The sequence below is a fragment of the Sorghum bicolor genome, chromosome 2 (genome assembly GCF_000003195.3).
Source record: "Sorghum bicolor cultivar BTx623 chromosome 2, Sorghum_bicolor_NCBIv3, whole genome shotgun sequence".
Classification (NCBI taxonomy): domain Eukaryota; kingdom Viridiplantae; phylum Streptophyta; class Magnoliopsida; order Poales; family Poaceae; genus Sorghum; species Sorghum bicolor.
The window spans coordinates 2,301,224-2,315,405 of record NC_012871.2 but is presented as its reverse complement, the minus strand read 5'-3'; the positions used below and the strand labels follow the sequence as shown (position 1 = coordinate 2,315,405).

Below are 14,182 nucleotides of genomic sequence, written 5' to 3'. Positions count from 1 at the left end.
CAACGATTAGTATGGAGTGGGTTGGGTACGGGCTAGGTTTTCCCCATTAGCAGGGTGATATTTGAGCACTCATGTAAAACTCACATGAGAGATTCATCTTGTATAATACATTCAAGAAAAAGATTTGGTTGCCATTATTTCTATGTCACCTGGTGTTTGTCAAGTTCGTTTCCTCCTTACTAGGGAATTAATTGCATTAGCATACATATACTCACCAGACCAACTAGGATCTTAGGATTATGAGGCATAATCCTATAGCATTATTGTACTTTCTCCATACATGTAAAGAAAATCGTTTAGGACAACGACACGGTCTTTAAAGTCTAAGACAGAATAGTCATTTTGGTCCCTTAACTATTACTCCAGGCTCAATTTCATCCCTAAACTTTCAAAATGACTATTTTAGTCCACAAAATATACTTTTAGGTTCAGTTTCATCCTAGAACTATAAAGATGGTTGTTTTAGTCCTCAAACTTTGTATTCTGAGCTCAATTTCATTTTAAAACTATTAAAGTATATTTTGTTCTTTAAACTTTTATTTTTTAACTCAACTTCGTCTACGTTGTACATGGAACGCTGCAATATTGCACATCATTTGCCCCAACACCACCAACAATTGAAGATAGAAAAATAATATTTATCCAAAAACTCTTTCATGGCCATTGATAATTCCAAGTTGTTATTTTCAGTGTTACCTTATAATTGTACCATTTATATATATCCAACTAAATTGATATTTGTGGGAGTAATTATAGTTACATCGAACACTATTTATTCTTCGAGAATACATGGATATATTGAAACAATAGCAGATCTATAATTTTGATAATTTATGGATGAAATTATGCTTAAATTATAATGTTTTATTTTTAAATAAACAAAATTGAGTTGAAAATAAAGAGTTAAATGCACTTTGATAGTTTATGGATGAAATTGAGCCTAAAATACAAAATTTAAGGACTGGAATGACCATCTTCATAGTTGTAGGATAAAACTGAGCCTAAAACTAAAGTTTGAGGACCAAAATGGCCGTTTTAAAAATTTAGGGACAAAATTGAGCCTCGAGTAATAGTTGAGGGATTAATATGGCTATTGTGCCAAAGTCTAACTTTGACTCCTTATTTTTATAAAAATATTTATCAAAAAATGATATATGTACATTTTTAGAAAAAGTATTTTTAAGACAAATCTATTTATATTGTTTTCATATTTCCAAACTCAATAATTTAAAAGTTATTCAAAATTTATATTCCCAATGTTTGACGCAGTTGGGACAAGCGTCCCGAACAGGGTTCAGAGTTGGAGGCTCCTTGGTGAAAGCTAGCCAATGATGGTGAAGGCCGATTAGAGAAGGCCTGGCCGGAGGAGGGTAGAGATGAAGGTACAACACGAAGGCCTGGTCGAAGAAGGTTTGGCGACGAAGGTTCAGGACGGAGGCCTGGCCGGGGCAGGTTTCTCGACGTAGGTCCGGGACGAAAGCTTGGCCGGAGAAGGTTGTGCAACAATGGTTTGGTGCGAAGATTCTATAGAGAAGGCCTATCGTCGAAGGCTCCAATAGATGAGGGCGGAGAATGAGGCGGCGGCTAGGGCTTGTTGACAACAGTTGGGAGAGAGGAGAGAGAGCCTCTCTTTCCCCCATGATCATGGCATTATATAGACAAGCAGACATTTACAAGCGACCCCCCCAGTGGGAGTGGATTTTACATGTCACTCCAATGGCTCGAGTTGAGCCTCTTCTAGGGGACTTGGCCTATTTGAATATGACATGTCCCAACAGACGCAAATCTTGTCTAAAATGATTTTCAGCAACATGTAGTTAGCTCTCATCATCTTCTATAACTAGACCCCAGAGTTGATAAAAAACGATATCGCTAAATCAACATGTCATTTAGTCTTCATTAGACTATATATTATCCTTCAAATACAACCAAGTGGGTTTTTTTCATCTTTGGTGATCAATGGGGTATATTATTGTAGGACATTAGTAGAAAACAAACATTCACTACAGCACATTAGTTGTGGTTAGAGTTGGGTCCATGACTAATGTGAGCGTTAGCCCCAAGTCCCAATTGATAATACCAACCTAGACTAAAGGTCCTCCACGGGTCTGTTCAAAAGGAAAACATCCTATTCAAAGTGACATATGTTGTGTAGGTAGGGTGGTTAGCTACACGTGAGGCAATACGTACATGAGGTCTTGAGTTCGAGTAGCCTTGCACAGACCCTTTAGTCACGATTCCTGGTCCAAGTTGAAAAACCAAGACTAAATCTCTTTCCCAAGTGGAACTATAGTGCCCTTGTACTAGTGGAAGTGCACAATAGGCACTTATTTGTCAAGATACAATATTGACTTATATTATCTGATGCATACACACAAACAATCTTAAATATATTCATGAAGTATATAAAATAATGGCATCATAGAATACAACAACACGAGGTTATTATTTCGGAGTGCGCAATAGGCACTTACGTACTTACACACAAGAGGTAAGTATAACCTTTCAATATAACAATATAGTATAGTAGTAGGTATTAATCATAAGTTCAGTAGCAGTAGTAGCAACAACAACAATAAAATAAGATAGCAATGGTAGTACAAAGTAGCATAATCAGTTTAGAGGTCGGGGTAATTATGCTTAACTAGACGTGCGAGTTGGAGACCATCGGGCATAGGAACCACACGACAAGCGGTAAGCCCGTCTGTGATCTTCACCTTGCTAGTTCCAGAGCTGAAAATCAAGTCAAGCAGTGCACTTGTAGCTATCCCAATGAGCACACCAACTCCGAACCCAGCGACTGCTCCAATTACCGTAACAGCTGCAGAAGCGATTTCAATGTCAAGCGCCGCGAATCCAGCTTCTACAGCAACACTAACTACCTCTCCGACCTCAAGGCTAACTACTGCAGCTAACGCATTCACTGAATCGCGAACTACTGCCTGCATCTTATCCTCTGCTGTGTATATGTCCCACACCATTGCAGCTGCTGTAAAAACCAAAACTGCAACCCCAACTTTTCCTAAAGCTTCAAATGAGTAAGTCACCACGGATTTTCCATATCCTGCTTCCTCAATAATATTTTCATATACCTGATAGACGAACATGAAACATTGCAGTGATATTCAGTACCACTTTTACCATACAATACGAAACCCCTACTTGGGACTAAAATATTGATCATGATATCATCTTATCACAAAACCTAAAACTAAAATGAGATCAATCCAAAGTTAGAAAACGTTCAAACTGAGTCCAATGGAGGAACCATTTTATGAAGAAATGACTCCACTTTAGTGTTCACTATACTCAATTCCAAGATTAAGTAAAGCCTTGTTCTTTTGTCATGAAATTATTTCAGTTCAGTTCAACTTGGGAACCCCAAAGCTTGATAAGTTTTTATAGGAATCAATTGCAAAACTAGTCAAGTATCATTGGAGAGTTTTTTTTTTAATATAAACCTTAATTGATTATGATATTGCTATGCTTTAGGTATAGTTTAGACAGTTAAAAACGGACTTTGAATCACAAAATAACTTTAATTCAGTTTAGTTCAGTTCAATAAATGGCAGCTCTTAAGAACACAACCTAAATCCTTTCTGTATCTTGACTTGAGTTGAAACATAACTTATATGTCCCGACTTCTTTCCTTTTTAAACTTTTTCTTCACACTACAGTACCACAAATCTTATATATATGAATTGGAAAATTATTACAATATTTGAAAACTAAAACAAAAATGTGTAATATGGTACTTTAAACATTGTTAATTAAGCAATTATTTTATGATAAGCCTGTAAAGGGCAAGGTTCAGAGAAAGTTAGTTTGTACCTGTAGCTTTTGGATATCATCCAAGTTTTTAAAAGGCCCCTTAAAACCAAGCTTTGCCACATTTCTGCAAGTACCGGCCGTGAGACAAGCAGGAAAGAAATTGTTGTTGTTGTTAATAATAATAATAATAATAATAATAATAATAATAATAATAATAATAATAATAATAATAATAATAATAATAATAATAATAATAATAATAATAATAATAATAATAATAATAATAATAATAATAATAATAATAATAATATTATTATTATTATTATTATTATTATTATTATTATTATTATTATTATTATTATTATTATTATTATTATTATTATTATTATTATTATTATTATTATTGTTGTTGTTGTTGTTGTTGTTGTTGTTGTTGTTGTTGTTGTTGTTATGATGATGATGATGTAGTGACATACTTTTGCACAAGATCCTCAAACTTGATTTTGTTTTCCTTGAGCCATCTTGAGAATTGATTCGGGACAAAATGCTGAAACTTTTTGGCAGACTCAAGTGCCGCTTTCTTATACATGCCGGCCTCAAGAGCAAGGCGTTGAGCTTCCTTCTCTTGGGTGGCTGGATTGAGCCACTTTAGCTGCTTGATGAGATCATCACTGTGGTTCTTGAGCTTGTCAAGATAGGTGAGGCGGGTGTTGTAACTACGAATGAATTGTAGGGACGTTCCGATGCCTTTAGTGCAGTATTCATAGACATCCTTAGCAATATGTTGCTTGGTGGTGTCCTTCTCGGCCTCCGTCTGCATTACCATTTCCTGTGCACTCTCAAGGACGTGGTACACCTTATCACGGGCGTCTTTGGCATCATGGAGATACTTTTGTTGGTCAGCATATGACTTGAATTGGAGCTCTTGAAGCTTCTGCACTTCTTGTCGATGGATCAACTCGGCTAGCTTATGCAGCTGCCCTGGACTTAAATCAACTAACTCACGAGACATGATATATAACTGAAAATTAAATATATAGTGCTAGTCAGTCATATATACTTAAAATATGTTACACATATCAATAGTTTTTGGTTGTAACTGTTTCATCTAACTTTTGAGTGGAACTTGTCATATTATACAGTGTCTAAGATTGTTATATTAGCCCCATTTGGTAAACAAGTATTCGCTGCTTTGGTTGGCTTGTTTGACCGGCTGGAAAATACAGTTGTTTTGGGCTTATATCCTTGTCAGGGTTGAGAAGGTGTTTGGTAAATCAACTGCTAGTTGGTAGCTTGTTGTTTATTTAAAAACATAAGTAACAAGCAAAATAAATAGCTTTAGGTAATTTTAGATGCTGAAAGTCCTTTGCAAATCGCCAAAAAAGAAATTCCTTTTCAGACTTTATGGAAGTCATCGTTGCTGCGTCAAAATAAATTCTTTCACATTCATATGCTATTTCCACATATCTTTATGTTAATTGTTCCAAGTTTATTTATCATGATTTGACATCCTCCATACCTCGAAAAACTTTCTTGTTCCCTTTGAGAATCAAGCTCGACGTGCATGAAGACTTCTTCATTTTGTGTGGTAATTACGCTACATTTTATTTTTTTTATGGGTCAGTTACGCTACATTATTATGATACCCACTTATTCTGTTTTGTTTTTCTCTCTACTTCAGAAGAGTGGTTTGATACTGGGTACGTAAATGATAGTTTGAGGTTGAAACATATGAGTTGTATAAAATAATTTAAATATTCTAATGTTCTAAATAACCTGCCCGCACAACTAACTAATTAATAATAAAGATTAAAGTACAATGGAAGAGTTGTCAACTAAGGAGCACCTTTGTTCTTATCAAAACAACAGTATCATGCTACTGCATCAACATGGATGTAGCCAGTGGTACAGCCATATTGAGAACTTGGATATTCCCACACATAAAAGAAATGTATACCCAAAACAAAAATGCAAAAAATGTTACAATGATACAAGTCTTTCAATCTGAAGATGCTCCACGGAATATAGAAAAATTTCAAAGTTCATAACATGGTCACATAAAACAGGGTCAAAGGCATGACCCGAAAACATGAAGCCCGACCTAGATATGCGGAGTCATTTTCAACCCTATCTTTAAAATCCTCTAGCAAGTAGTGTACCACTTTTCATGCATGACCCTAGCTATGTCTTGAGTCTCGATCCATCGACCCGTGAACTTTATGACTATGGTTTATAATACATTTTCTCATATGTAGATTTCTAAATCCCCTTTCACGAAATTTTCACAAAAATATTAGAAATATTGGCTTAATATAACATATACATATGTGTAAACTAAACGTATATATAATTGATTTCTGTGGAAAAAAAAGTTGAGTATTTGGAATCTACGTGTGGTTACACGATATGCCGATACCTACGACTACGACCAACTAAAGTCAATGGGAGAAACGGACCCATCCTTCATAAGGGACACATCCTTAGTCACTGAGATCCACACTACCGAGAAAGGAAAATGCATTGTGAGGTTCCAAATTCCAATAATAAATATGTTCAAGCCATTGGATCACAAGAGCCTCACCTTGGGGTTCAGGTTCACCTTGAGGACGGATCAGCTTCACCACAAGGGAAGGGGCTGGGCGGGAGCGGGACTACTGCTTGTGAACCGAGACGGCGGACGGGTCCCTCTTATATATATATAGGAAAGCTAGCTAGTGAAAGGATGGGGGTGGGACTATACGGTTGCTGTGTTAACCAAAAAAAAGTCTATATATGCAACCCACGGCTCTGCTTTGCATATTGCTTCATCAGTCTTAAGGACCCTATTTAACTAGATCACCAACTAATGGTTAGAGCATCTCCATGAGTCTTGCTAAACTTAAATCCCTTATATCTTTATTTAGTGACGTTCCAAAAAATCAGTAATAACTAATAAATACTTCTTCCTTAAACCTAACTCCAGAGGATTATATATTGGTATCATCTTGGTGATTCTCTAAGCTAAATTTAGCTATTATGGATCCAAACAGGGTAACTAATAACGGAGCAGCTAAAGTTTGCAAACAAACTATCCAGCTGACACCGGCCCGGTGGTGCTGTTCCAGTCTAGCTTCACTGCCAACTGGAGGGTTAAAACGTTAGTGCTCATTCCGGCAACACTGCCGATTTGTTGTTTGAATCGGCAGTGTCGAGTTCAGTACAAACCAGCAGTACGTGTCGAGTTCAGTAACACTGCCAGTTAGTAACTTAAGCTGACAGTGTTATGCCTGTCATCACTGCTGGTTTTTAGGTGACCTAGCAGTGACCTTTTTTTTTTTTTCCATTTTGTTATTTTATATTTTATTTTATTGTTTTTGTGTGGTACTTTATATTTGCTACGTATTAGAAATTTTATGTATAGTTCAAATGTACTTATCGAGAAGGTCTCAAAATTATATTATAATAGTCTAGCGAGCCACTCTAGCTCATACTGTGCCTTGTACTTCTTGGACTTTGCAATGGAGAATGTGCCTTTTCTGTCCAATATCTCGTTATAAGATGAAGAGGATGCTAGCTCCTCTACCAATCCTCTAATCTCGATGTCTAACAGCATTTGGTGATTAAATTTATTGCGCTGTCGTTCAAAAAAGTTGATATCGAAAGGCACAAATGTATAAGACAAAACAATAGATCTCGTTTTGATGAATTAACCGATGTAAATGTAATGGAAATAAAGCAGTACACCCCATTGCTCTAGGATTATAGTAACTTGATTATAATAATCTGATTGGGATCCAAACCCCTTCCCCTTATTTGGTTGGATCGGAATTAATGAGGTGGGGTGGAGAGAGAGAGAGAGGACACTAGGACTTCTGGAGGAGAGGCGCTCGATCAGAGTGGGTGAGGTAGGATATCATTAACAAGTGTGTTTGTTGGGAAGAGGCTCTCCGCACTCCCCAGCAGTACGGTGAATAGTGAACCTTCTCACTCGGTGCCGTGAGAGGTCTGAGCTCCAACGGACAGCAGGCTCGATAGTAGGTGAAAACAGTGAATGCACTCTCCCCTTATTAATGGCAGTATCGCGCCCCTTATATAGGGCCTGGAAACCGACCTAATGACATTTACATAAATGCCCCGTGACGGTGGGGGAATATTCCAGTATATTCTTTCATCGCAGTCTACTGACCCTAATACACCTGCGTAATTTCACATTGCAAGCCCTTCGTTCATCCTCTGACTGGGGCCCAGCAGGTCGGAGGCTTGGATCCTCCGCCCAGTTGCGGATCCTCCGACGCTTTGGTGTCGGAGGTTTCTCAGCCCGGCTGGCCGGAGGTTGCTCGACCCGGCCACCCCGGGAGTTCCTCCTTAGCCTGGTCCAGTCGGAGGTTCCTCGGTCTGGCTGCGTCCTCCCGCCATCCTCGGACCCGGGAGGGTCGGAGGTTCCCACCTTTCCTCGCTCGTGGACCTCCGCCGGTGCCTCAGTCCCTGCACACACTTAGCACGACCAGACGAGTCGTCAACATTAGCATTTCCCGTCGAAGAATATCCTCCGACGCTTCAGGCGTCGGAGGTTCCTCAGGTGAAGGATAACCTCCGACGCTACCAGGGGGAAGGAAGCAGCTTTTCCCCAACAGTTCCCCCCTTTTTGGGCTAATGGCACTCCTGCGGTCCATGTGCTCAAAAACATGCTACGCTGCGGAGACTGTGAGCATGGTTGCTGCCTTCCCCCCTGGTGCGCAGGATGTGTTTGTTAGCAAATGTTGGATAACTGTTTCTTTTACTTAGTCATAAATTTTCTTGGTTTCTTTATTTTGCCGGGATCCTCCGATCATTGTTGCTATGTTAGTCTGATATCCTACGCGCGTTAGATTGCGGAGGATATTATAGTCGTTGGAGTTAGCCGTTGGCATTGACGAAGCGCAACGGTCAGGCCGATTCCTCCGCTTATAGCCGTTGGGCGCGGGGAATCGCAACGGTCACGTTGCCGCAGGCCCCCCCTATAAAAGGGCATTGGGGAGGCTCTTGGGTCTCACCCTTGCTGGCTGTTGTTTGCGCCTCGTCCTTCGCCCACTCGCATTCGCTCTAGTTGCGTATAGCTCTTAAGTGTTTGCGTAGGATATAAAGTGGCTCATTTTCCTTCGCCTCGTCCTTCAAGGTCAGATTTTTCTGGTCCTTTGCGTAATTTTCTTAGTGTGAGGTCCGGTGGTTGGTTGCGAAGGTTTGAGGGGTGGATGCTTGAGGTGGCAGCAGCTCAAGACCTGGAGGAGACGTTGTCCGACGTCGAAGCTTCTGTTGGTGATCTGATCAGCGCGAAGGAGTTTGAGGAGATGGCTGCAATTACCTTTGAGTTTGGGGAGTCAACAGTGAGGGCGGAGGATATCGCTGACATGGTTGAAGCGCGGTTTTTCAAGGATGGCCGTGCAAAGGCTCCTCCTGCGGGTCAGACGGTGCCTGCGCCTGAAGAGGGTTATGCTGTTGTATTCAGGGACTTTTTTACCTGCGGACTTCGGATGCCTACGTATCATTTCCTTCGCGAGGTGATGGAGAGCTTCAACGTCGAGCTGCAGCATTTCAGCCCCAATGGGATACTGACCCTTAGCAAGTTTTCATGGGCATGTGAATCCTACGGAGCCATGCCCCACATCGACACTTTTTGCTCATACTTCGAACTTCAGCGCCAGCCTAAGAAGGTGAAGGACGCCGAAGGTGTTGAGTGCATTGCGCAGTTTGGAAGCTGCGCGTTCATGCCGCGCCGCACAATGCCTGGGCCAAGGTGCGAGATCTCCTACTGCCAAAAGGGCAAGTGGGAGAAGGATTGGATGAGAGCCTGGTTCTACGTGAGGACCCCCGCTGCGTCGAGGACTTTGGATGACGGTAGCGTTGATAAGGTTTATCCTTACGCATCGTTGATGAAGGAGTTGAAGCCTATTTCGAAGGTTGATCCTTCGAAGCCGGTGTCGGAGGAACAGCTTGAGGCGCGATTGGCTTGCGACAAGGCCTTTGCGCAGGCTTGCCGATACTCCGGAGGTCGGGACCTAGTTGAGGAGATGGTTGCAGCCGACTATTGGCCCCTTGGCCGTAGGACTGACGAGTTCACCATTGAAATGGTGCAAGTACCAGTCTTTGGTCCTCCGGAGGGGTTGCCGTTTCCTCGTTTTGGCGCGGGTTTGCCTGAGGATGAGACGCGGGAATCTTTCCTGGACCGCGTGGAGGTTTCTGCTTGAAGGATCGTTGGAAAGATTTCGGAGAAGGAATACCTCCAGCGCAAGTCTGCACTTGGGACTATGCCGCGTTTCAATCGCGTTTTTGAAGAGTTGGGGGTCGAGTATGAGGATTATGTCGTTCCTCCGGAGGTTCTGCTTGGCCTGGAGAAGAAGAAGGATTCATCCAAAGCCGTTGCCGCGACGGAGGCTAAGAAAAGAAAGGGTTGTGGTGCTGTTAAGCAACTCGCGAAGAAGCGCAAGGCGGAGGTTGTGCTGGAGACTCCTTTGGAGTCTTCCTCTGCCCGCTCTTCTGCTGCCGAGTCTAACTCGGTGGCTTCTGTTCCTGCGGAGGCTGCTCCTGCTGGTGGAGTTCCTGAGGTTGAAGCCTCACGCGCGGTTTCTTCTATACGCGCGCCTTTCGCGTCCCTTCTTGGGGAGGAGTCTTCCGACGCGGAGGTCCCTGAGGCGAGTCCTGCGCGTGAGGCGAATCCTGCGGTGGCTGAGAGTCCTGCGCGGGAGGCTTTGGCTGGAGGAGGATCTCCGCCGAAGGATGGGCAAGGGGAATCCAGTGATGAGGCAGAGTCAGTCTCTGTTCGGAGGATTAAGAGGGCGGAGGATCTCCCGCGTCCGGCTGGAGATGGTATAAACTCGTTGTACATGGGTAAATTTTTTGTTGATTCTTGTTTTTCTTTATGTAATTTTTTTATTGACTTGGTCTCATGTTGTTTATATTTCTTTCAGAGGATGTTTTTGCTGGGTTGGCTACTGCGGAGGAATTGGCCAAAGGCGCCAGCGTTGCGCAGGAAGGACTTGCTGTTCCTCCGCGGCGTGAGCCTGCGCCTTCTGCGTTGGCAAGTAGGCCTTCGCCTGCTGATGTTCTTGGTCCCGGTGAGTTTCTTCTTTTTTGTTCAACAGATTGGTTTGTTTTTTGGCATTTTATTCTAAGGTTTGTTTTTGTTTTGCGCAGGTGCTTCTGATCCTTCGATCACAGGTTGGACTGATGCCTTGCGCGAGGTTCATTCCTTGGTCGGAGGTTCGTTTTCTGGCCTCCGCCAAAGGTTTTTTGTTTCTTACGATGTTTTTTCTTACTTGTTTTTGCTTTACAGATCGTTTTCGTCAGAAGCTCCGCGGCATGGACTTTGACACGCTCCTTCGCGTGCAATATGAGCACCATAGCCTTGTACGTTTGCGATTTGTTATATCTTCCTTCGCGGTTTTTCACTCGGAGGTTTGTTGTAACTATTTATTTTTGAGCAGGGTCATCACATGGCTGCCGCCTTGGAGGAGCGTTGCTCCCGGGAGGTTATCTGCCGTGATGAGGCGATTGGTGCTCTGAAGAAGGAGAACGAGACCTTGGAAGCTGAGAAGGCTCGTCTGTCGGAGGAGGTTAAGGAGTTTTCCTCCGTCAGGAGGGAGATTGATTCCCTGAGAAAGGAGAGGGATGACTACAAGGCTGGGTCGGAGGTTCTGAAGAAGGAGAAAGAAGATGCCGAAGCTTCGGCGGCGGTCCTCCGCACAAGTGTCGCTGAGGCGGGGAGAGTTAGGGACGTAGCCCTGCAGCGAGCCGAGAAGGCGGAGGACATTGCTGAACGCCTTCGCAAAGAGCTTGACGCTGAGCGGACGTCTGCGGCTGAGCTGCAGACTCGCATACAGAAGGCGGAAGCGAAGGCTGCAGCTATTGTTGGGCTCTACGCCGACTCGCTTGCGAAGTTTGGGGGAAGCACCTCTGCTCCTCCGCCCGGCGGCGATGTTGGGGCTGCCCTCGCATGGCTGAAGTCTCATGTCCGCATGCTCCCTGACTTTGTCGGAGGTGCTGTTGATTTTGGGGCTTTGGCCGCGGTTAGCTCCTTCGCTAGGCTTTTACGCCGTGGAGGTTGCTCTCACGCGGAGGGAGTCGCCAAGGAGGAATTTGATGCGGCGGAGGACGTTGGCGAAGGCACCCCTAGCCTGCGCAAATCTGTCCGGAACTTTATCAGTTCGTTCTGGATTAGGTTTGGGCGGGCTGAGGCGAAGAAAATGGCGGAGGATCGTCGAGCTGAGGTTTGTACTATTTGGTTATTTCTTTTTGTATTTTGCTTTGCTGCTTTGCAATGTTACTTAAGATGGGTATTTTGTAGGAGATTGCGAAGAAGAAGGCTAAGGTTGACAAGGCCGGTCCTTCGCGTCCACCGAGGGAGGCGTGTCCTCCGACCCAGGCTGAAGCGGAGGCTCGTGATGCTGGTGCCAAAGCTCCGGAGGGATCTGGTGCCAAGGTTTCAGAGCTGCCCGAGACTTCTGCTCCTCCTCCGCCTCAGGTGTGAGGCTTTTTAGTTTTTAGGTTTTTCTTAGTCTTTTTTGCGTCCAAGCATGTGACGCTTTTTGTAAATAAGGTCGGAGGTTTTGCTTATTTTGTACAGAATGTTGAGGATGTAATATATCAAGTTGTTTTCAGATAAGCCTTTGTTTTACACTTTGATCCTGCGCAGGTCTCTGGCGGAGGACCTGCGCAGGATCATTACATTACTCTCCTTTCAATTTTTTACAAAGGGATTTATGTTTCTGGCGAATTGTGGGAGTACTGGCGAATTGCCTTCCCTAACATGAGATTGGTGGATATGTTCGAGTTTGTTGGATATGACATTGATGGCGAAGGATCTGAATTTATCCAGTCGCTTGCGCGCCGAGGTTCATGGCCTCCGGCTTAGGTGGTGGTTTTTGTTTTGTTTCTACTTTGCCGTAGGCTATTTGTGTTTTTCTCCTTTTTTTTATGACTTGGTTTGATGTGTTTATGCAGTTGAAGTATCCTATCCTTCGCATATTTGGGGAGGAGATTGAGGAATCTTTTTGGCTGGAGGGGCCTGACGTGTATGAGCGTTATCTGCCTGGGCGTGTGGAGGTTCGAGGCTTTGGTTTTTTGACAAGTTTGAGTCCTTCGCTTGGTTCAGTGATTTTTGACATGGTTTTTCTGCGCAGGTTGATCGTTCCCCTCCTGGACATGTTCTTTCTCCGCGTTTTGTCGAAGGAAGCTATGTGACGCCGTTGACGTTCAAGCGTGGTGACTTGTATGCAAGTGGTTGGTTGATAGACTGGTGGAGAGCTGCGCGTCCTTCGCTCAATGTTGACGATTTGGTTGATTATCTCGCACGAGATTATTGTAGTGATTTTAGGATTTTTGGTACTCGTGCGTGAGATTTGTACGTGACTCATAGATCCTTCGGTTGTTTAGTCGACGTAGGATTTGTAAGTTGAACTTGTACAAGCTGCCTATAACCTTCGACTTTTTATTGGTCGAAGGATGATTCTATTCTTTCCTTGTAAATGTTCTTTTGTAATGATTTCTTCATCAATAATAAAATTTTTAAGTTTGCTACAACCTTCGATCTCATTTTTATTACAACCTTCGCGCTACAGCATTTATATATTGCAACGTCACGGTGGTGTTGATCCTAAGGATCTTTGTGTTGCTGTGGCTTGCTTGTGCTTGATGCTCGATGTTGCGAAGGTGTTGTTGATTTTTTCTTGCGCGGAGGATCGCCGCTTCTTGGCCTTAGAACCTTCGACTTTTTTGGTGCGAAGGATCCTCCGCTGAATTGTGCTATTTTTTTCCTTTGCTCGACTCCCGTGGAGTGTTGTCGAGGAGAACCTTCGGCTATCTGAGTCGGAGGTTCTGAAGGGACGTTACGAGACTTCGTGCGATACCCTTCAGAGACCTCTGAGTCTGACTTCCATTGTTTCTGTTGTGGCTGTACACGATTTTGTGGTCGATGTTCATCACAACGCCGGAGTTCTAGTATTACGAAGCTTCGTGCGATACAAACTTTTGTTGGTGTTGTGAGGCTAACTCCTGCTTCCATGGTGGCCTAGGATTTTTGCTTTTTGACTGCTAGGTTTGCACTCGATGCTCGGGTCTTTGTATACTGATCCTGATTGAGGGTGGGGGTAGGGTGAGCCTGGTTTTATAGGCTTTTGTGCATTTATTTTTTGTACTTAGTTAGGTTAAAATTTATTGTCGGGTTATTGATGGTTGTTGTGGTAGTTGGTTTTGCTGTACCTGACTGAGGGTTGTTCTAGTTTCGTTTTAATTTCACACTTTGTTTGTTGGGGGTCTGCTTAGAGTAGCAGGATACCTTCGACCTTATTTTGGTGAAGGTTATGTGAATTTTGTTGAGGTCTGTCTTGTGAATGTTAAACCTCCGCCGCCTTTTGGCGAAAATAATATAGTTCCTGATGCCTGATTCTCCTCAGGTCTT

General features: G+C 43.1%; 1 protein-coding gene across 1 annotated transcript; it reads right to left on the bottom strand.

The window, feature by feature from the left end:
• On the bottom strand, positions 2,158–4,783 carry LOC8059921. The gene is made up of 3 exons (XM_002459269.2): positions 4,248–4,783; positions 3,832–3,895; positions 2,158–3,092 (listed from the first exon to the last, which is right to left on the bottom strand). Exons 1-3 carry the CDS (start codon positions 4,781–4,783, stop codon positions 2,619–2,621), a joined length of 1,074 nt encoding a protein of 357 aa, XP_002459314.1. The 3' UTR covers positions 2,158–2,618.

Bases quoted from the DNA above. Each gene is read 5' to 3' on its own strand.
- LOC8059921 (XM_002459269.2), bottom strand. From the start codon at position 4,783: ATGTCTCGTGAGTTAGTTGATTTAAGTCCAGGGCAGCTGCATAAGCTA. The intron at 3,896-4,247 runs GTATGTCACTAC...CGGTACTTGCAG, and splicing joins TTTGAGGATCTTGTGCAAAA to AAATGTGGCAAAGCTTGGTT. The intron at 3,093-3,831 runs GTACAAACTAAC...TTCGTCTATCAG, and splicing joins ATGATATCCAAAAGCTACAG to GTATATGAAAATATTATTGA.